A 20,720-nucleotide genomic window follows, 5' to 3' on the forward strand; every position below is an offset into this window, starting at 1 on the left:
GATCCTTTTCCAGGAAACCTACCTGGAGTATCTCTTCACACCAGGCCGCTTCAGCAATGCAGCCATCCAGAAGGCTTTGCAGGTCAGTAGAGGGCACAGCAGGTCCCTGGGCTTCCTTTCCATTGCCTGCTCTGAGCAGAGACTCTCAGTTCCCCCCATAGAGCTGTTGCTCAGGATGTATCCCCTCAGCTCTGGCTCCTCCAGGACTGCTGAGGGCAGAGCCAAGCAGGATCATGACCACTCTCACCCCACCAAGCCCTGGCTGATGCTCTCGCATCTGCTGGGTGTCACTTGATGCTGCTTGCCCCTCAGGGAAGCAGTGCTTTGCCTTTAAAGTGGAAGTTTTCCTGTGCTGCTTTCCAGATCTTTTCTCAAGGAACAGAGAGGCACATGGATCTGACATGGGATGAGTTAAAGAAAGAGGTTACCTTGGCTGTGGAGAGCGAGGTGAGATGTGCTGGTTGGCTTCCTGTGATGTTCTGTGCTGACAGCTGGTGTTGTGCTGGTTTGGTGAAGCCAAATGAGGTGCAAAGTGACCTCAGGCCTTGTTTTGCCCTTTGTGTCTCCAAACGAGTTGTGTGAAAGTACAAAGCCATGTCCTTCCTGCCTGCCTTTTCCATTCCCTCCTCTGCTTTGGAGGCCCTTCTTGGTGTTCTGCTGTTGCTTTCTATGGGTGCCCTTTGCCAGAGCCCATGCAGCTCCCTGCGTGGGGATGCTCGAAATCAGAGTCCCAGGCTTGGGTTGGGTTGGAAGGAGGCTTAAAGCTCAGTGCCCCTTGTCTTGTCCCTCCAGGCCCTTGTCCAAAGCCCCTCCCCAGGTTTCCTGGGGCCCCTTTAGGCACTGGAGCTGCTCTCAGGTCTCCCCAGAGCCCAGCAGAGGGGCAGGATCCCCTCCCTGAGCTGCTGTTCATGCTCTGGGGGTGCAGCCCAGCACATGGGGGGGGTTCTGGTCTCAAGCGCTCACTGAAGCCAGGTCCTGGGGAGCTGCTCCTCACCCAACACCCCAAGTCCTTCCCCTCAGGGCTGCTCCATCCAGTCCCCCCCCAGCCTGGGTTTGTGCTGGGAATTGCCCCACACCAGGCTCAGGACCTTGCCCTTGGCCTCGTTGAACTCCCATGAGGTTCACATGGTCCTGCCTCTGCAGCCTGTCCAGGTCCCTCTGGGTCCCATCCTTCCCTCCAGAGGATCAGCAAACTCACTGAGGGGTCACTCAATCCTGTTTGTCCGTGTCTCCAGCAAGGATGTTAAACAGGAGCAGCCCCTGAGGAACTCCCCTTTATCTAGGCTTGTGTCCTAAATGGTGCCTGTGGGCTTTGTTCCCCTTGCTGTTTGCTGTGTGAGTCGCTGCTGTAGGGAAATACTGCTGTTTTGACAAGGAAGGCAACTGTAACTGGGGTTTCTAAACCTCAACCACCCAAAGATGTCATGACAGAGCAAACCACCAGCAGAGCAGCTTGAGCACTGCCGTTTACCTCCCGGCTTCCCTGCCTGTATCCACCTGAAGTCTCACTGTGTGTCCTCCCTCTCAGTTCCAGGGCAGTGTGACAGAGTACGAGTGCTCCCTGGAGGAGTTCTGGCAGCTGCAGGTGGAATTCTGGTCCAAGTTCTATGCGTGTTGTCTTCAGTACCAAGAAGCTCTGGCGAGGCCCTTGGCCCTGCACTTGAATCCCCACACGGGCATGGTGTGCCTGCTCAAGAAGGTGAGGCTGGTGGTGCTGCTGGGGCCACCTTGAAGCTGTGATGGGCAGGGAGGGATCTGACCGAGCTGTGGGCTTGGGGAGCTCCAAGAAGGGCTTTCTTCTCTTCCCAGGGCTCCCTGTCTTTCCTCGTGCCCTGCTCCTTGGTGGACCATCTCTATCTCCTCTCTAACGAGCACCTCCTCACTGAGGACGACGCTGCCATCTTTGATGGTAAGTGGGGAGACCTGGAGCTTATCACTGCTGGAAGCTGCAGGCAGAGGGGTGAGGGGCTTCCCATAGGAGTCCCTTGAAGACCCCACGGTTGTCTATATGGAGAGGGTTGTCTTTATGTTGGGGGGTTTGGGTTGGTTTTGCTGCTGTGCTCACAGCAGGACGTAGAAAATGATGTCAGGGCTGCAGATGTGACTCACTGCAGGTACCTTCAAACTGGTTAAGCTGAGATGCCAGACTCTGTGTTGCTGGGTGACAAGGACCTGCATTGATGGGTCCTCTGCCCTTTTAGCTTTATAAGCTACCTGTGGAGGCTGTGGTTAACTGGTGCCCTCTTCGTGCCTGCTCTCTGTGGGGCGGAACACGAGCCCTGCTTAACCTTAACTCATTTGGGTGCTTGCCCAGCTTTGCCATCCCCACCAAGAGCTGCAAGATCTGCTCTGACTCAATGCAAGCAGCTCTCTTCTGTGATAGTCCCCAGTCTCTGTGTCTTGGTGATGGAGTAAACTCGGATGTTACAGATAAGGGGGGAACCTGCGACCGTCTGAGCACCCAGGGCTCAGCACCCAGTGCTGCAGGCTTAGTTTGTCACAGAATCCCAGCCTGGTTTGTGTTGGAAGGGAGCTTAAAGCCCCTCCAGCTCCAACCCCTGCCACGGGCAGGGACCCCTTCCACTGGAGCAGCTTGCTCCAAGCCCCGTGTCCAGCCTGGCCCTGGGTTCAGTGTTTTGTATCAGTGCTCCTGTGTAAGCTCTGGGCAGGGATTATCCCGTTTCTCCTCTGGGAAGTCAATACCAGAGCGTGCAAACCCTGTTGTTAATGTTGTGACCACGGTGCCCCCTGTGCTTTGCTCGTCTGGGAATGACGTTTTGCTGGGGAAAAAGCAATGGAAAATGTTACCTAAGCTCCACTTTCATGCTCGAGTGCTTTTTCTAAGAGGAGTTGTCATCCATTTGCTCGAGCTATTTTGGGACCAAAGGGAAGGGAAGGGAAGCTGGCCTGGGCTGGCGCTGGGAGGCTCGTGGTGCCTGCTTTGTCTGCTTCAAACTGCTCCCCAAATGTGACTGTAAAAGCACATGGATGCGGGATTGCTCTGTAAAATGGGGTTTTAGAGAGGGCTGAGCTTTGAGCTCTGCTCTAAGAAGGCAAAAATCCTCCCTAGGCTGTTATTAGCGTGCGCTGAGCTCTTTGCTCCGGGCTGGTTTTTGCTCTTACACTGCACTAATGATTCCCTTTCAACCTGTGGCTGGGAAGAAAATCCCTTGGAGGGAATTCTGTTGCCTTATTGTTGCATGGCTGCCTTTTGCTTTCCAAAGAATAAAGCCCAAAGCTGTCCCTTGTCAACTCCTTCGGCTGTAATTTGGCCTCGTCCTTAGGGAAGGGTCATTCTCGCGTGTGGGACTGAGACCAGTGTGCTGCTAGGAGCTGAACTAACTGGGTTTTGATGGTCCTCCCACCTTCCCCTTGAAATCCCTTGTGAATATACAGTTAGATTCTTTCATTACAGATTTGGAGATGTCTCGTGATGTTGTCTGTCTTGTCCAGTGCCTTCGCCTGATCGGAGAATCAATTTCCATGGAAATGGCTTTCCTCATGGAAATGGCTTGCTCCCGCCTCCAGCCTCCAGAAAAGGCTGCAGAGCAGATCCTGGAGGACTTGATAGCTAATGACACGTAAGGAGATGCTTTTGCAGATGTTCCCCTGCTGGGGGACACTGAGGATGCCTGAGCAGGGATTGCCTGGAGCCGTCCTCCATCGGCATCCAAGCTGTGTGGGCTCTCCCTGTGCTACGTGGGGCTTTTCCAGGTCCCCTCGGAGGTGGGAATGTGGGTGTTGGTGGCATTAGCAGGGGCTTCCCTCCAGAACCCTCTTCCTACTGCTCGGAGCCCTCTAGGAAATAAAGGCTGGTGATCCTCAGGTGAGATAAAGAGGAGCACGTTCCTGTGAGGTGATTATTGCAGTGTGGAAAGCAAGCGCTTGCAGATACTTAGGGAGAGGTCAGAGCCTTGGTCAAGCCCTGTGGTTACTGTGCTAACCTCCTGGAACCATTCCCCTGTGGAATGCCAGCTATCTGCCTGCCATTTCCTGGTAGCCTGGGGGAGTGGAATAAATAGACCAGTCCCTGCCGGCGCTGTAATAAAACTCTCAAGCCAGAAGAGGTTTCCCATCAGGAATGTCCAGGCTGATCTGGCACCACGCAAGGAGGAAAGGGAGCCCTCTTGAGCTTAAATCTCACGGTGATGATGATGATGTTCCCTTTGCAGGGAGAACGTGATGGAGGATATCCACAGCAAACTGCAGGAGATCAGGAACCCCATCCACGCCATCGGAGTGCTCATCCGAGAAATGGACTACGAGACGGATGCTGACATGGAAAGAGGTGACAGCTCCTCAGCAGCACCCCCCCCCCGGGCTGGGAAGCAGCAGCTCTGCCAGCGTTCTCAGTGCTCTGGCTCCTGCTCTGTAGCTGGGTGCTTTTCTCTTCCAGCTCATCACCTAAGTATGCGCCTGAACCTCACCCAGCTCTATGGGAGCGCTATGGCTGGCAGCGTGGTTTGCTGGGGGGTGTGTAAAGTCGCCTCCATCCGCTTCCTGATCTGTCGGGACCTGTTGGTCCTCCAGCAGCTGCTCCTTCGCCTTGGAGATCCTGTGAGTACAGCCCTTGGAGCTATTGCTCTGCCTGCTTTGAACTCCGGGAGCTGGGCTCCTGCTGGTGCCAGGCTCCCAGCTCTGTCTCTTCCCACAGAGCATTGGGTGAAGCAGCCCCAGGCTCGGGCAAGCCCTGTTGGCTTTTGTCATCCTCAGCAAAGCTCACGCCCCAGTTCCCTCTTTCCATGCTGAGCATCCAGGAAGCAGGAATTAAACCTCTTTTGTGGGAGAAGGGCATTGTTTCCAGCCTCCCATCTGAAGCAGCATTGCCTGAGCACGCACAGTTCTCCATCTCTTTGCCCATCCCCACGGCAGCGTCACAGCATCGGTGTTTACCCACAGGCCGTGGGTTTGGCCTCTCCAGGGCTGTCCCAGTCTGTGCAAACAGCCCCTGTGAAGGTTGTGGCCGTGGACTGGGCTGGGTTCATCCTGTTGGGCATGTGGCCACGTGAGGGAAGGTGCTGAGGCTTTGGGTGGACGCAGGGATGCGGAACAAGACAAAAGGGAGCGTTGTTTAAACTAACACTGTTTACCTTGGAAACACGGCTGCAGGAGCTGCTTGGTTGAAAACTCCTTCCTGGATAATCATCAGAGTCACAGCCTGGTTTGGGTTAAAGGGACCTGAAAGTTCAACCAGTCCCAACCCCTGCCCCGGGCAGGGACCCCTTCCACTGGAGCAGCTTGCTCCAAGCCCCTGTGTCCAACCTGGCCTTGAGCACTGCCAGGGATGGGGCAGCCACAGCTTCTCTGGGCACCCTGTGCCAGCTCCTCAGCACCCTCCCAGGGAAGAGCTTCTGCCTAAGAGCTCAGCTCAGTCTCCCCTCGGGCGGGTTAAAGCCATTCCCCTTGGCCTGTCCCTACAGGCCCTTGTCCAAAGCCCCTCTCCAGGTTTCCTGCAGCCCCTTTAGGCACTTGAAGACTGTTGTAAGGTCTCTGTAATCACAGAATGGAATCATAGGATGGCTTGGACATAGAATGGTTTGGGATAAGGCTGCCCTGGTAGCATTTAAAGCACATTGCAAGGTGCCCTTCTGGAGCCAGGCTCTCACAGAGCACATGTGCCCTGCTGCTTGCTCACTCAGGAGCTGGTGCTTTGCTGCTTTGACACGCTCGTGTCCTCCACAAGCCTGAATTGTTCCTCTCTGGTGTCACCCAGCTCTCGGCTGGAGCGTGCAGGGGTGCGACACGGGGGCAGCAGGACTGGGCCCTTTGTGGTCTCTGCAGCAAAGTGGTTTTGCTCTTGGTGATGGGATCGCACCTTTGGTGTTTGCAGGCTGGAGAAGCACTCGGTGCACACAGCTTTGCTTGTTCACCTTTCCCCATGGGGTTTGGGCCACCAGAAAGGTTAACTCACTCACCCCTTTGTCTAAAGGGATACAGGACATTTGGGTGCTGGAGAGGGACTCTCATCAGAGCCTGTAGGGACAGGCCAAGGGGAATGGCTTTAACCTGCCCTGTGGCAGGGGTTGGAGCTGGAGGAGCTTCAGGGTCCCTCCCAACCCAAACCAGTCTCTGATCCTTTGATTTCACACTGGGATCTGTGACTGGGTTATTCTGGCTCATGCAAGGGTCCTGCTGCTCACTTGGTGGTTTTGTTCCTTGCTGGGCTGGTGACCTCTGTGGTGCTTGCATGGGGGACAAGCAGGGCCTGCCCCAAACCCCCTCGCCTGCCCTTGATCCTGCCATGGCTTTTGGTGTTCCAAGCCCTTGTGCTTTGCTTGCAGACGGTTTTGGGAGGGGGACAACTGTTCCAGTCCCAGCAGGACCTGCTGCACCGCACCTCTCCCCTGCTGCTCTCCTATTACCTGATCCGGTGGGCGAGCCAGTGCCTGGCCTCCGACGTCCCTGTGGACACCCTGTAAGTCCCTACCGTGCCCATTGTGCCTTTGTCTTGTAGGTTCCTGCTAAAGCCACCTGAAATGCCCTTCCTGGTATGAAGAGCTGGTGGTTGCAGTGGGTGTATGGCTCCGGGGGGGGGGGCAGGTTGTGCTGGGGAGGGTGGGTTTGCTCCTGCTGTGGTTTGAGCTGACTCTTTGCCTTGTGCTCCTTGTGTGAGGTCTCCCTGTTCTGGGGCTGTTGCCTTTTGCAGCAGTGGGAGTCATCCGAGCTGAACAATGAGCACGATTAAAGCAGAAGGCGTTTTGTTGTCTCTTCACTGATGGCTTTTCTTCTTCTCTAGGGAATCTAATCTGCAGCATCTCTCTGTGTTGGAGTTAGCAGACACCACTGCTCTGACAGCCCATAGACTGGGTAAGGCACCGCTTCAGCAGCTCCAGGCCTCTGTTCTTTATACCTCTTGCACCCTGAAATGCTTCGTGCATTCTACAGCTGCCTGCCAGGAGGATGGAGCCAGGAGGGGCTGGGCTCTGCTCCCAAGGAACAAGGGATGGGACAAGAGCAAAGGCCTCAAGCTGCCCCAGGGCAGGTTTAGATGGAGCTGAGGAACAATTCCTGCCCCAGAGGGTGCTCAGGCATTGGAACAGGCTGCCCAGGGCAGGGGCCCTGCAAGTGCTCCCAAACCCTATAGACAAGGCCCTCAGTGCCGTGGGTCAGTGGTGGCCTTGGCAGGGCTGGGAATGGTTGGACTGGGTGAGCTTGGAGCTCTTTTCCAGGCTGGTTGATTCTGTGATTCCATGATTTATCCCACAGCAACCAGGGAAGCACGAGGATGTAGAAATACTTCCCCAAAACACGCTCCTGCTTCCAGCTGGGTGCAGTTCAGTCCTGAGTGATGCTCACAGCTGGTACCTCGAGGGGGAAACCGCAGCTCGTAAATCATTCATGTTTCCATAGGATCCCAGACTGCTTTGGGATGAAAGGGAGCTTAGAGCTCACCCAGCTCCAACCCCTGCCCCGGGCAGGGACCCCTTCCAATGGAGCAGCTTGCTCCAACGTGGTCGTAAGCACTTGTGGAAGTCTCACTGCAAAGACACACTTTAGGTTACCGTTCTGGGGGCGAAATCCTAATGGGGGGAGAATATAAAGCAACCTCATGAGGATGAGGGTGGTGTGTGCCTTGAAGTGGTTACAGAGGGAGGTGGCGAGGAGGGCAGGGGAGAAGAGGCCCCAGTGAGGGCCTGCTCTGACTGCTCTGCACTCAGAGGCTGAGATGCTTCAGAGGGAGCAGAGAAAGGCAGCGCCAAGCAGGCAGCAGCACCTCGTGTGAGGGGCTGGGAGCTGGGGAAGGATCCCTGCTGCTTCCCGAGAGCCCTTTGGGGCATCTTTGAGAGCAGACTGTGACCTCTGGAGTCCAAACACTCGCTGCATGAGGCAGGAGGCACTTTGTGCCTCCCTGTGAATGTCAGGGAGTGCAGGGCGGATTGAAAGCATCCTTTGTGTGTGCCAGGCTCGTGGGCTCGCTCTTGGCCTGCTCGTGAGGAAAGTCCTGTTTGGCTGCTGTGGCTTGGGAAAGGGGGGGGGGAAGTATGTGAAACATAGGGAAGGCAGAGAGGAGGTGGCAGCCTGCAGGGAGGCGTTGGGAACGGTTGCTAATGGGAGCTGGGAGTGCTGGAATGAGGAGGGAGGCATCCGAGCGGGAGCCACATAGCCAAATCAGCACTGCCTCCACCCTGCCCTGCAACAGGCAGCAGGGAGAGCTGCAGCTGGCTTGTGAGGAGAGCAGGGGGAGCAAGAGCAGAGCCCTTTGTTTCCATCCCATAATGGAGCTGTGGTTACCAAACAGCGCCCTGCAGGGCTCTCTGAGCTCCTGCTGCTCCCCCTGACTTCAGGCAGAGACATCCCAGCCCATTGAACGTGCTTTGTTGGTTGGCTCTGACTTGCTCTGCGAGCAGCAAGGGTACAGCCGGGCTCTTGGGGCCAGGGATGGGCACTGGGGCTGGTGCAGGGCCTGGAGCTCAAGTGTGATGGGGAAGGGAAGGCTCGGGGGGCACGGACGGACCTGATCTCTCTCTTAAAGGTCTTTTCCAACCTGGTTGATCGATGTGTGCTGCAGGCCCTCTTCTCAGCGCTCCTTTCACCTCTGTGTTTCAGTATCCAGCCCTCAGACAATCGTGGAGCTGTTCTTCCAGGAGGTGGCCAGGAAGCACATCATCTCTCGCCTCTTCTTGCAGCCAAACACCACCTTGGCTGAAACAAGCTTGAACTGGCCCCATCTCATCACAGCCATAGTGGCTGACTTCCTGCCCCTGCTGTATCCTTGCCTGTGCCCACTGTAACCAGGAGGAGGATCCATAGGGCATGGAAGCCCATAACCCTGGTGTGGAGGCTCCATGCTGTCCCATTTGTGAGGTTGGGAGCACGGGTGGGTCTGTGGAAGGAGGGTTGGCACTAGCAGAGGGGTTAAGGTGCTGGGCTGCAGAGCTCTGAGGGGCTAAGTTGGCCACCCCTGCTGTCTGCAGCTCCAAAATCCATGTTTTCCCCATCCAGGTTTCCAAGAGAAGTCTCCTGAGCAAGTGGCTGTTGTTGGTGTTAATGGGATTTGTGGGTATTGGAAGGTTTCACCCCATTTGGGTGCACAATAAGGGATTTGAGCTTTGACTTTAAGCCCCTGAGCTCTAGGAACTTACTTGCCTTGGCCAGGGGAGATGCTGGGAGACTTGGAAGGGGAGCAAGAGCTGGGCAGTTGGGGATTAGATGTGTTAATGGTTTTGTTTCATATGGATAAGCCTCATTACACAATAATGACTTGTGTAAAGAGAGGTTTAATCTTCTCTCCTTTCCCTCCACAAAGGGAGCGGGAGAGTCCAGCTTTCAGGCCTGTTCTCCGAGCTCACCAGCCTGCATTGTCCTCTCTTCCTTAACCTCTGCTCAGATGGCCCAGCAACCCCAGTTTCCTATTCCCAGAGTGCCTGATGGGGAACTGTCAGTACACCCAGCTCCAGGTGGGTGCTTCCTGCCGGCTCTGGGATCTGGGAGGGGAAGAGCAGTGAGTGCAGGCGTGGGTGCCCATCAGCAGCAGCTCTACACCTCGTGCTACCCCTCTGCATCACCCACAGCGAGCTCTGCACGGCCTCTTGCCTCTCCTTGGCAGAAGCCACCCAAACCAGCAGCTTCCCAGGCACTGCAGTTTGTTCTGGGCTCCCCTTGGTGCTGCAATCCGAGGTCAGATGTGAGCTGTGATCTTCCCAAGCTCTCCTCTCCCACGTCTCCCTTGTGGAGATGATGGGCTGGAAGCTTGTCCTGCAGCTGAAACAGGCTGCAAGGAATGATGCTTTTGGAGAGTGGAGAATGGCTTCGGTTGGAAGGGAGCTTAAAGCTCCTGCAGTTCCAACCCCCTGCGGCAGGGACACCTTCCACTGGAGCAGCTTGCTCCAAGCCCCATCTAACCTGGCCTTGAGCACTGCCAGGGATGGAGCAGTGTCTCTGTTACAGCTATCACAGCATTAGTGTAGTGAGCAGCCCACAGGTAGCAAATCTCCTCCATCTCCCTCCTGCATCTGTCTTGTTCCCTGCAGTGCCCACCTCTGCTCACACAAGGCTTTCTGCTCAGCGTCTCAAATCCAGACAAAGCCACAGGGAGTTTGCTGGGGAATGACTTTAGATGTTTCTCTGGTGCTTTCCTTTCTATGTTTTCAAGACAAACCCAGACAGGAGTGCTCAGGATCACTGTACCCTTCCCATGGAGGAGTTCAGCCTCCTAGGGCTTCTCTTCCCTGTGTGCAAGGAGCATCCTGGTGGAGCTTGGTTAACTGCCACAGGGAGCCCTTAGTACAGCAGCTCCCGGTGTGCCCACATCCTTTCCTGTGCTGCCCTTCCAAATGGGTTGCCCCCAGGGCTGGGGGGGTTCACAAGGCTCTGTCTTCAACCCGGGTGCTGCTCCAGGACTCAGCTCTGCCTTAAATGTCCTTAGTAGTAAAAACACAGCTTAAGGAGCATCCATCATCTTCCCAAGCCTCTGGGGGGAGCAGGAGTGAACTCCTTTGCCTCAGGTGCCTCTGCAGGCTGCTGTATTTCGGGTCACTGTCCCTCCATCATCTCCCGTGTGCTCCCCAGGGGCTGGGTCCTCGTGCTCCAGTTGGGAAGCTCACGATCCCGTGGCTGCAGCTCCATGTGACACGGCGCTGCGCCCAGTCCTTGAGCCTGTGGTGCAGGCTGCTCTTACTGAGATGCTTTCTCCCGTGCTTTCCAGACCCTTTTCTTCTCCCAGCCCCTTTCCCACCTGGGGGCTGAATGACTTCCTTTTGTGCCACCGAGAAGAATGGCAAATGGGCTTTGGAGGCAGGAAATGCTTTGGGGGCAGCTTCCTTCCCCCTCCTTTGAATTGCCTTGCATTGCTTTCACCTCACTTGCGGCCCTCCTCGAGGAGGTACAGGAGGCTTTTATCTCTGCAGGAGCAAGCTCTCCCTCCTCCCCACTGCCTTCTGTTCCACTCGCTGATCCCACGACGTGGATTAAGTGCTTTGACCTCCGGGAGCTAACCCCAGCTTTGCACCGTGACCCACATAGAGGGGGCCATGCAGGCAGCCCCCGTGCCCAGGGAAGGGCCAGGAACCAAAGCAGTGCCCTGGGACGAGGGCCAGGCCTCTCCCTGGGGCTGGTTCTGTGGGCCAAGCTGATGAGCAAGCTCAGGGTGGGATTTATCTGCTGGAGCTGGCTAATGTGGGGGCTCAGTGGGGGCTTGGAGGGGCTGCGTGCTGGGGGCTGACTGCACATGCAGAGGGGCAGGTTGGCCTGCGAGACCTTGCCTTTGCTGCTGGGTTCTGGCCTCTCCTCCTTTCCTCTAAGCCCCTGCTAGTGGGACATTGCTGGTGCTTCACATGCCAAGAGCATCCGCTGCTGTCCCAGGGATGCCAGCTTTGGAGCTGTCACCGTGCCTCCTCGCTGCCTATGGATCCCTGATGGCACTTGGCAGCCCTTACGTTGTGCTGGCAGAGCAGGCAGCTTGTGTCAGCTCAGCCTGGCCAGTGCCTGTGGTGTGGTGCCACCAATGCTCCACCTCATCCCTGCCTGTGCTGCTGCAATCCGTGCTCTCCCGTGGCTGCTCTCCCTCTGCGGCCCTGCTGCAGGCTCTGCTCCTCTTAACGCCTTCTCTGCCCGTTGTTCCTCTGCCTCCACACACCTGCAGCCAGGTTCATGCTCTGTTCCCCTGCAGCGAGTTTGCAGTGGCTGCAGAGCATCATGTGTGGCTTTAGGGGGCTGTTTCGGAGGCTCTAACTTGTGGATGCTGGAGCTCTTTGGAGCAGGTTGTTTCCCAGCAGCATGGGGGGGGGGGGGGGGGGGGGTCCTCCATGCACTCCAGGGGCTTTGGGGCTGGGAAAACCAGCCCTCGAGCTGGAAGAGTGGGAATTCTGTGAGCACAGCAGCTAAAGGAGCCACCAAATTAGCACTTTGGTGTTAGAGACCTAACCCTTCCTCTGGTCCTGGGTGCCTGCAGGTCACAAGGGAGGGCTTACCTGAAGGATAGAACCATAGAATGGGTTGGGTCGGGAGGGACCTTAAAGCTCCTCCAGCTCCAACCCCTGCCACGGGCAGGAACCCCTTCCACTAGAGCAGTTTGCTCCAAGCCCCATCCAACCTGTCTCCCATTCCCCCTCTCCCATAGGAATACATTCGCCTCCTGCAGCCATGGTGCCACGTGAACATGGGCTCCTGCTGCTTCATGATGGGCAGGTGCTACCTGGTCATGGGTGAGGGCCACAAGGTAAGGATCTCATCTCCTTCCCTCCCTCCAGCTCTGCCTCCCTCTGGGATCTGGGCCTGCTTCCCTTGGGAGGCAGCTGGTGCACAGGTAGGAGCAGCCTTGCTTCTGCTGTGCAAGTCAGGAACCATCATCCCCAGCTCTGCTGCCTGCAGGCAAAGGATGGGATTGGAGGGAGGGGGTGGTGGGACCTGCTCTTGGGGATGTTCTTGCTAGCATGGGGCCAGGAGGTCTCATGCAGTGGAGCTGGAGCAGGCGGCAGCGTCCTCTCGCTGGTACAGGAGGCTGGGTCAGCCCCAGGGGACACACACGAGCTGCTTTCTGGTCTGCTTCTAGGCTTTGGATTGCTTCTGCCAGGCTGCCTCGGAGGTGGGGAGAGAAGAGTTCTTGGACAGGCTGATCCAGCCTGAGGAGGGGGAGATGGTCTCCACTCCACGCCTGCAGTACTACAGCAAGGTAGGGCCGAGCCGGCTCCATGTGCATGATCCTGACCAAGTAAACTGGCACCAGGGCCTTGCACACACACACACTGCTTGGAGAGGGAGTTCCTGCTCAGTCCCTGGCTTCCAAAGAGGTGACTTCAGCCTCAAAACCCCTCTTTGTTGGTGAAACCTCTGTTTGCTTTCTCTGGGGGAGCATGAGGAGGGGACTGCAGTGAAAGCCAGGTACTTTCCACCTATTGGCTTCCTAATAGCAGAGGACTTTGTTACCCAGCAGGAAAAGGCAGGGCGAGATCCAGCTGCTGGAGGCAGAAGCCAGGCATGTCCAGGCTCGACGGGAGATGCTGCTTAAGGGGAAGGTTATTAAGCTTTGTGGCAAGTGCAAATGAATGTCTGTGAGTTAGGATAAGATCTTCGTGCCTAATGCCATAGAGCAGACAGGCTGCAAGCTTGGACCCGGCTCCTTGTGAAGGACTCCCTGCCTTTCACATCCAGGAAGGGTTGTCAGGTGTCCCTGGAACCACATCCATCCCTGTTCCAGTCTAAACACTGCCAACTGCTTGCTCTCGTGGTAGGCAGGGACAGGAGCAGCTCTTGTAACAGCCCAGCGAAACCAAGCTAACGCAGAGGCCTGTTGTCTTCTGCAGGTTCTGTGCTTGCTGGACATGGTGGGTTTGCCAGAGCTGGTCATCCAGCTGGCCACCCTGGCCATCATGGAGTCAGCGGATGACTGGAGGAGCCAGGTACAGGGCACTGCTTTGGCATCAGTGCGTCTCTTTAGGGAGCTCCCAAAGGGATTCTCATCAGTTTGATCGCTCAGAACGTGCTGGTTTATGTTCTTTTGGTGTTTCCAGGCTACTTTGAGGACTTGCATCTTCAAACATCACTTGGATTTGGGACACAACAGCGAAGCATATGTAGCCCTAACGCAAAACCCCGATCCGGGCAGGTAGGCGATAGCTTCAGGACCTTCATACTCACTTGTCTCAGGGGTCCATGTACCACTTTTCCCCCTCAGGCTGAAAGGAAGATGACACTTGAGGGCAGGATGTGGCTGCTGCTGCTGCTTTAAGAGGTTCTGCTTAGTGCCTGGGAAGGTCTGCTGGGAAGGCTTTTAAGGCTATCTGGGGTGGGCAGTATCCCAAAGGAAGGTGCTTCAGGGAAGAGCCACAAGGGTGGCTCAAGGGTTGCATGTTGGAAAGCTTCAGGAGTGCAGGCAATTCAGGTGGGTAAGGAAGAGAGCTGAAATGTCAGCTCGAGCTCCATCTGAGCAGAGGCAGCTTCCCCCTAACGGGAGGATGCGCTGAGTGGGAACGGCTGGGACAGGCTTTTTAGTTGAGGCTGAAGAATGGATCTTACCCAGGCAGAGCTGAGGAGGGATGAGACACTGCCCTCCAGCGAGCCCTTTGCAGAGAGCATCCAGGACCTCTCCTTTCCAGCGCTGCAGGAGCCTGAAGGGGATTTATTGGTTCGGAGCCAGCCAAGAACCCTGTGGAGCTTGTCAGCCAGCCGGGGGTTCCTGGCTCCGAGCCTGCAGATGGCACTGGTGCTGTGCTCTTCCCCTGCAGGCAGCTGGACTGTCTACGCCAGCTAGTGGTGGTGCTGTGCGAGCGCTCCCAGCTCCAGGACCTGGTGGAATTCCCTTACGTGAACCTCCACAACGAGGTAACCCCGGCGCTGGGCAGGGGAGGGCTCCTTTTCCACAGGGTTTTAACCCAGTTGAGCCTCTCGGGTGCTGCAGGTGGTGGGCATCATCGAATCTCACGCTCGGGCCGTCGACCTGATGACCCACAACTACTATGAGCTGCTTTATGCTTTCCACATCTACCGCCACAACTACCGCAAGGGTGAGCTCAGGCTGGGCCCTTGGAATGCTCCCCCCCACCCCGGTCCTGGGGTGGGCTGGCCCCACGCTGATGCCTTCCCCTTCCCTCCTCAGCTGGCACGGTGATGTTTGAGTACGGGATGCGCCTGGGCAGGGAGGTGCGGACGCTGCGGGGGCTCCAGAAGCAAGGCAACTGTTTCCTTGCTGCTGTCAACTGCCTGCGGTTGATCCGGCCGGAATACGCCTGGATAGTGCAGCCAGCTCCTGGAGCAGTGGTAGGAAAAGCCCTGAGCTTGCTGTGGGCTGTGGCAAGGGGTGGGCCTGGATGAGCTTCAGGCCCCTTCCAATCCGTTCCGTGGTTCCATATGAGCTGTTGAATGCGGGATGGGTTTGGGAAGGAGCTTCCAAGACCCTTTTGGTTGGGAGCGAAGGCACTGACCACCTTCACCTGCTGCTCTCCTCCTCTTGGCCGGCATGGGCAGCACTGCCTTGTGCTGCTCAACGTTCCCTGCGTCACCCTTGTGTCACTGTGTGGAAGCAGAGCAACTTCTGGGAGAGGGTTGGTGTGCGTGTGGAACCCCAGCCCGGTTTGGGTTGGATGAAGGGAGCTTAAAGCTCCCCCAGCTCCAACCCCAACCCCTTCCACTGGAGCAGCTTGCTCCAAGCCCCTGTGTCCAACCTGGCCTTGAGCACTGCCAGGGATGGGGCAGCCACAGCTTCTCTGGGCACCCTGTGCCAGCGCCTCAGCACCCTCACAGGGAGGAGCTTCCTGACATCTGGAACCAGGCTGTGCCATAAACCTCTCTCTGCTTTCCCCTGCAAGTACGAGCGCCCCGGAGCATCCCCAAAGAGAAGCCACGACGGGGAGTGCGCGGCTGTGCCAAGTAAGTGTCCGCTCCTGGTGCTTCCTCTGGGCCCACAGCCTCTGCCCTGGCCTCAGAGCTCTGCTGCTCCCCTCTGAGGGGGGAGATGGCTCAGGGCAGCTCAGCTCAATGATATGGGGGGAGGTTGTAGCTTAGGTACCGCACTCCAGGTTCCCTGCAGCCCCTTTAGGCACTGGGGCTGCTCTCAGGTCTCCCCTTCAGGAGCCTTCTCTTGTCCAGGCTGAACACTCCCCTGCAGCTTTATGTGCTGCCTTCCCTCCCTTTTGCTTTCCGTGGTAATAACTTGTAATTAAACCCAATGGAAAAGCCTTTAAGAGGCAATTCCTGGTTGGTCAAGCCCTTGTTCCTTGGCAACCCTGGCGTTGGCAGTGAGTGCCTGCTGTAGGGTCTGTGCTCGGTGTCTGCCCGAGCTCGGGATGCTGGCAGCAGGTTCGCTTTGTGGTGGAGCAGGAGAATTTCAGGTCAGGTATTTTTAAACCAATTCTTTCTGTCTGAGCTGCTTTGTAGCAGCTCCTGGCAGCCGAGCAGGGGCTGTGCCCAGCCACCAGCTCACATCTGGAACAGAGCACGAGTCATGCCGCGGAGACAGACCCACTTTCAGACATCAAATCCTGACCCTGCCTTCAGTGCTTTCCCTGCTGCAGCTCCTCGAAGGCTGGCAGAAGGCTGCAGGCATTCAGCAGGATGCCCACAGAGCTCTGTTTTTCAGTGCTGAGAGCTTCCATGTGTTGCAGCAAGTCGCCAGATCGACATCCTGGAGCTGGAGGACCTGGAGAAGGAATGTGTGCTGTCCCGCATCCGGCTGACGCTGGTGCAGCATGACCTGTCCACAGCGGCTGTGGCAGGTAAGAGGGACACTGCAGCCACCTCTGCTTCCCCCGAGGTGCTTCCAGTGCTTCCAGTCCCAGCTCCGTGTGCTTCCAACCCAGAGACAAAGGGAGGAGCTGGCAGGGAGCCTTCAGATCCCCTCCCTGCTACGGAACCTTGCCTCTGGCTTCAGCAGAGCAGGGGAACCAGCTTTAGCTCTTCCCCCATCTTTTGGCTTTGGTTTGCAGCGTGGGGTTATGCTCATGAGTCGGGACAAAAAGGCTTGGAGATCTGGATGGAAATTGCCCCCCAGGTGAAGCAGGATTGGAAAGCCTTAGAAAAACCCCACTTGCTGCAAGGCAAATCCGTGTCCTGGGCAATTCTGCTTCACCAGGGTGTTAGGTTGCCAAACCGGTTCTCTTTTGGGGGAGCAGAAAGCTGCAGCTCTCCCACCCTGACCCTCTGCGTGTGTTCTGCCACTCTCTGTACGGGTTACACAACGTGCCCGTGGTTTTTCCCCTTTAAGTATGAGGAGGAGATGACTTCCCAGTGATGGAGGCACAAGTTGAGTTTCATCTCCTCCTGCCTCTGCCTGTGCTGGCAGAGCTGAGCTGATGAGCTCTGTCGGACACAGGCTATGGTGCCCATGTCCTCCCCCAGCCTGTGCCTCAGCAGAGCTGGCTCCGTGGGTCACTGCTGCTTAACTGCAGCCCCCCCAGGCCTCATGAGATGCTCCTGAGGCCAAGAAAGCCTCAGGGTGGTTTACACTGGCCCATTACCACGGTGCTGTTGTAACTGCAGCTGCATTGCATGGGGTTGGGCCCCCAGTAAGCAGCGGGGCGTGACAGGGAGAGGTGTTTTCCTGCTCCTCCTCCTTGCTCCCCATCCTCCTTTTTCCCCCAGGCAATTCCACACCCGAGGAAACGGTTGCTCTCCTGGTGCGGGCCGGGCTCTTCGACACGGCCATCACTCTGTGCCAAACCTTCAAGCTGCCTTTGACACCCATCTTTGAGGGACTCACCTTCAAGTAGGTAGCAGGCTTCTCCCACCCACCTCAGGTGATGCACACGTGCTCCGTGATGCTCATAGGGTGCAGTTTGCAGCCCCTGGGCATTAAAAGCTGATGCTGTCCTCACCTTCTCCTTGCCGTGGCTGCTAACGACCACATGGCAGCAGCCAGTGTAGGGGGTTTGGGGTGGAACTTGCTCTTTCACACCTCGAAAGTGAAGATAAGGGAGCCTTGGTGATCAGGTTGGGATGGGAGAGAGGTCACCTTGGTCTCAAGGGTGAGAGCTGGCATCTGATGGTCGCAGTGATCCCAGCCCAGCCACAGCCAGTACCTGGAGCCCTTGCTGGTGCGTTGGCTCATGGCACCTCCTGCTGATGCTCACAGGAGATGCATCCAAGCTGCTGGGCAGCTCTCAGAGCAGAGCACTTGGCTCCGGTGTCAGGTCTCTGTGCTGGCCCTTTGCTCTCGTGCCCCATCTTGACCCCAGGATTCCTCCTGTGCACCAAGCTCTGCTGTGACCTGGTCCTGTGGCTGACTGCATGGAGGACACCTCCTACCCAAGCCCCAAAGCTTCCTAACATGAATTCCCCTGTAACACCTGGAGCAGCTTGGGAATCACTCTAACAGCCACCTTTCCCTGCCAGGGCAGCTCGTTCGTGGCTGCTGCTTGGGAATAGCCCTGCCAAGGGGTGGTTCTGCCGCTGGCAGCTGTGGCTGGGGGGGCTCTGAGGGCAGCACCCCCCTTTGCATTGCTCTGCCTACAGGTGCATCAAGCTGCAGCTGGGAGGGGAAGCAGCGCAGGCAGAGGCCTGGGAGTGGTTAGCAGCAAACCAGCTCTCTGCCCTGGTTACCACCAAGGAGTCCAGGTAAGGCCTTGTCTGGTGGGGGCAGAGAAGAGCTCCCAGCGCTGCTCTCCGTGGTGCAGAGGGCCACAGGGCCATAAACCCCCATAAAGCAGACCTGTGGGGCTGGGACATGGGGAGATCCATGTCCCGTGCTGTCAGCCTGCTCCCGTCATGGGACCTCGGGCAGCAGGCCAGGGGACAGGAGCTGCTGGCACGGGTTCCAAGGGGAAACCCTGCCCTTGCAGTGCCACAGATGAAGCCTGGCGCCTGCTCTCATCCTATCTGGAGCGGTACCCGTCCCAGAACAGCCTGTACCATCGCTGTGTCATCAACAAGCTCCTGGCACACGGCATCCCTCTGCCCAACTGGCTCATCAACAGCTACAAGGTGACACGAGGGATGGGGGACGCTGCTCCGCACATCCCATCTGCTGCCCCTCGCTGTCCTCGGTGGAGCTCCGTTCCCATTCCCAGCCCCAGGAAGCCTTGTGCCCATTCCTGAGGCTCGGAGCAGGTTCCTCCAGCGTCGTGGTGGCTCCGGGGTGGGTGCCCTGGTTGATGGTTCCCCCTTTGCTCACAGGAGGTGGATGCTGCCCAGCTCCTGCGGCTCTATCTCAACTATGACCTGCTGGAGGAGGCGGTGGATTTGGTCCTGGAGTACGTGGATGCTGTGCTGGGCAAAGGGCACCGGTACTTTGGAATCGAGGTGAGGCTTTGGGATGTGCTGGAGCCTTCCCTGGGGCACATCCTGCGAGGGCTTGGGAGCTGCTGCGAGGGCTGGAGCAGCTCTGCCATGGAGCCAGGCTGAGGGAGCTGGGCTGGTTCAGCCTGGAGAAGAGAAGGCTCCTGAAGGGGAGACCTGAGAGCAGCTCCAGTGCCTAAAGGGGCTGCAGGGAACCTGGAGAGGGGCTTGGGACAAGGGCCTGTAGGGACAGGCCAAGGGGAATGGCTTGAACCTGCCCGAGGGGAGACTGAGATGAGCTCTGAGGCAGAAGCTCTTCCCTGTGAGGGTGCTGAGGCGCTGGCACAGGGTGCCCAGAGAAGCTGTGGCTGCCCCATCCCTGGCAGTGCTCAAGGCCAGGTTGGACACGGGGGCTTGGAGCAAGCTGCTCCAGTGGAAGGGGTCCCTGCCCGTGGCAGGGGGTTGGAGCTGGAGGAGCTTTAAGCTCCCTTCATTTGTTAGGAATGCCATCCAGAGGGACCTCAACCCGCCTGTGAGCTGGGCTGATGCCAACCTCATGAAGTTTAACCATGGCAAGTGCAAGGTCCTACACCTGGGTCAGAGCAATCCCAGGCACAGCTACAGGTTGGGCAGAGAAGAGATTGAGAGCAGCCCAAGGAGAAGGACTTGGGGGTGTTGGTTGATGAGAAAATGAACATGAGCCGGCTTCAGTGTGCGCTCACAGCCCAGAAACCAACCGTGTCCTGGGCTGCATCCAAAGCAGCGTGACCAGCAGGTCCAAGGAGGTGATCCTGCCCCTCTGCTCTGCTCTCGTGAGACCTCACCTGGAGCATTGTGTGCAGTTCTGGGGTCCTCAACATAAAAAGGACATGGAACTGTTGGAACAAGGCCAGAGGAGGCCACGAGGATGCTCAGGGGCTGGAGCACCTCCTGTATGGAGACAGGCTGAGAAAGTTGGGGCTGTTCAGCCTGGAGAAGAGAAGGCTGCGGGGAGACCTCAGAGCAGCTTCCAGTGTCTGAAGGGGGCCTATAGGGATGCTGGGGAGGGACTCTTCATTAGGGACTGCAGTGACAGGACAAGGGGTAACGGGTTCAAACTGAAACAGGGGAAGTTTAGATTGGATCTAAGGAGGAAATTCTTCACTGTGAGGGTGCTGAGGCACTGGAATGGGTTGCCCAGGGAGGTTGTGAATGCTCCATCCCTGGCAGTGTTCAAGGCCAGGCTGGACAGAGCCTTGGGTGCCATGGTTTAGTGTGAGGTGTCCCTGCCCATGGCAGGGGGTTGGAACTGGATGATCTTAAGGTCCTTTCCCACCCTGACTATTCTATGTTTCATCCCAACCCACCCCATGTCTCTGTTGTGCCCGTGAGGGTGCTTCCAGGACAAACGGATGTGGACCCCCCCCCCCCATTAGATGCCAGGGGACCTCCTGGCAGGCCCCGGTGCTGCCAGGCCCTGGTGTTCAGGAGCTGTGCCCGTGGTGAGGAGCGTTTCTGCTGCCACTGCACCCCAATGCTCCCTCTGTGTGTGTGTGTCCCCCCAGTTCCCACTCTCAGCCACGGCCCCCATGGTGTGGCTGCCCTACACCGCCATCGACCAGCTGCTGCAGGCGCTGCGGGAGAGCACCACCAACCACCACAGCGTGGAGGTAGGACCGACCCCTTCCCTATGGGGCACCCCATGGTGCCCCCCCCCCCTCCGGCGCTGGGGGGTGTGGAGCAGGAGAAAAGGGGGGCCAGGGGGGAGCCCTCACGTCCTGCTCTGTGCCCTGGCCCAGCTCTACCAGAAGCTCTCGGAGAAGATGGAGGACTACCAGCAGAAGGTGAGCGTGGCCACCCGGGACCGCCTGTACCGCCGCAGCTAGAGCCAGCCCCATAGCCCACGCCTGCAGGGGTAAACGGGGGGGGCTGGCTCAGCCCCTGGTGCTGTGCACACTCCTCCTGTCCCCATCACCATCAGGTTTGAGGATGGGGGGTGTCACCTCTACCCTGTCCCTCATGGGGGTGATGAGCAGGGCCGGGGGGTGCCGCCGTTGTTCCCCCCCCTCCTCCCTGTGCCGTCCCCTCGCTGTTAT

At 57.5% G+C, this 20,720-nt stretch overlaps 1 protein-coding gene across 1 annotated transcript in view; it reads left to right on the top strand.

Moving 5' to 3' along the window:
* The window catches only part of NUP160 (nucleoporin 160), a 30,716-nt gene extending 10,169 nt beyond the window's left edge, over positions 1-20,547 (top strand). The window contains exons 10-35 of the mRNA XM_061450931.1: positions 14-82; positions 364-447; positions 1,529-1,699; positions 1,810-1,909; positions 3,416-3,581; positions 4,173-4,288; positions 4,397-4,557; positions 6,282-6,415; positions 6,737-6,807; positions 8,548-8,707; positions 9,329-9,398; positions 12,059-12,157; positions 12,491-12,610; positions 13,242-13,337; positions 13,449-13,543; positions 14,163-14,259; positions 14,336-14,441; positions 14,534-14,694; positions 15,243-15,303; positions 16,038-16,148; positions 17,014-17,137; positions 17,884-17,985; positions 18,210-18,351; positions 18,544-18,669; positions 20,190-20,294; positions 20,424-20,547. Of these exons, the coding sequence (XP_061306915.1) occupies positions 14-82; positions 364-447; positions 1,529-1,699; positions 1,810-1,909; positions 3,416-3,581; positions 4,173-4,288; positions 4,397-4,557; positions 6,282-6,415; positions 6,737-6,807; positions 8,548-8,707; positions 9,329-9,398; positions 12,059-12,157; positions 12,491-12,610; positions 13,242-13,337; positions 13,449-13,543; positions 14,163-14,259; positions 14,336-14,441; positions 14,534-14,694; positions 15,243-15,303; positions 16,038-16,148; positions 17,014-17,137; positions 17,884-17,985; positions 18,210-18,351; positions 18,544-18,669; positions 20,190-20,294; positions 20,424-20,510 (2,934 nt within the window). The 3' untranslated portion in view covers positions 20,511-20,547. The remainder of the gene's footprint in view (positions 1-13; positions 83-363; positions 448-1,528; positions 1,700-1,809; positions 1,910-3,415; positions 3,582-4,172; positions 4,289-4,396; positions 4,558-6,281; positions 6,416-6,736; positions 6,808-8,547; positions 8,708-9,328; positions 9,399-12,058; positions 12,158-12,490; positions 12,611-13,241; positions 13,338-13,448; positions 13,544-14,162; positions 14,260-14,335; positions 14,442-14,533; positions 14,695-15,242; positions 15,304-16,037; positions 16,149-17,013; positions 17,138-17,883; positions 17,986-18,209; positions 18,352-18,543; positions 18,670-20,189; positions 20,295-20,423) is intronic.
* The last annotated feature ends 173 nt before the right edge of the window (positions 20,548-20,720 follow it).

This window comes from Pezoporus flaviventris, unplaced genomic scaffold (assembly GCF_033815535.1).
Source record: "Pezoporus flaviventris isolate CSIRO_AGI_PZ_B2104156 unplaced genomic scaffold, CSIRO_AGI_Pfla_v1 ptg000012l, whole genome shotgun sequence".
Taxonomy (NCBI): domain Eukaryota; kingdom Metazoa; phylum Chordata; class Aves; order Psittaciformes; family Psittacidae; genus Pezoporus; species Pezoporus flaviventris.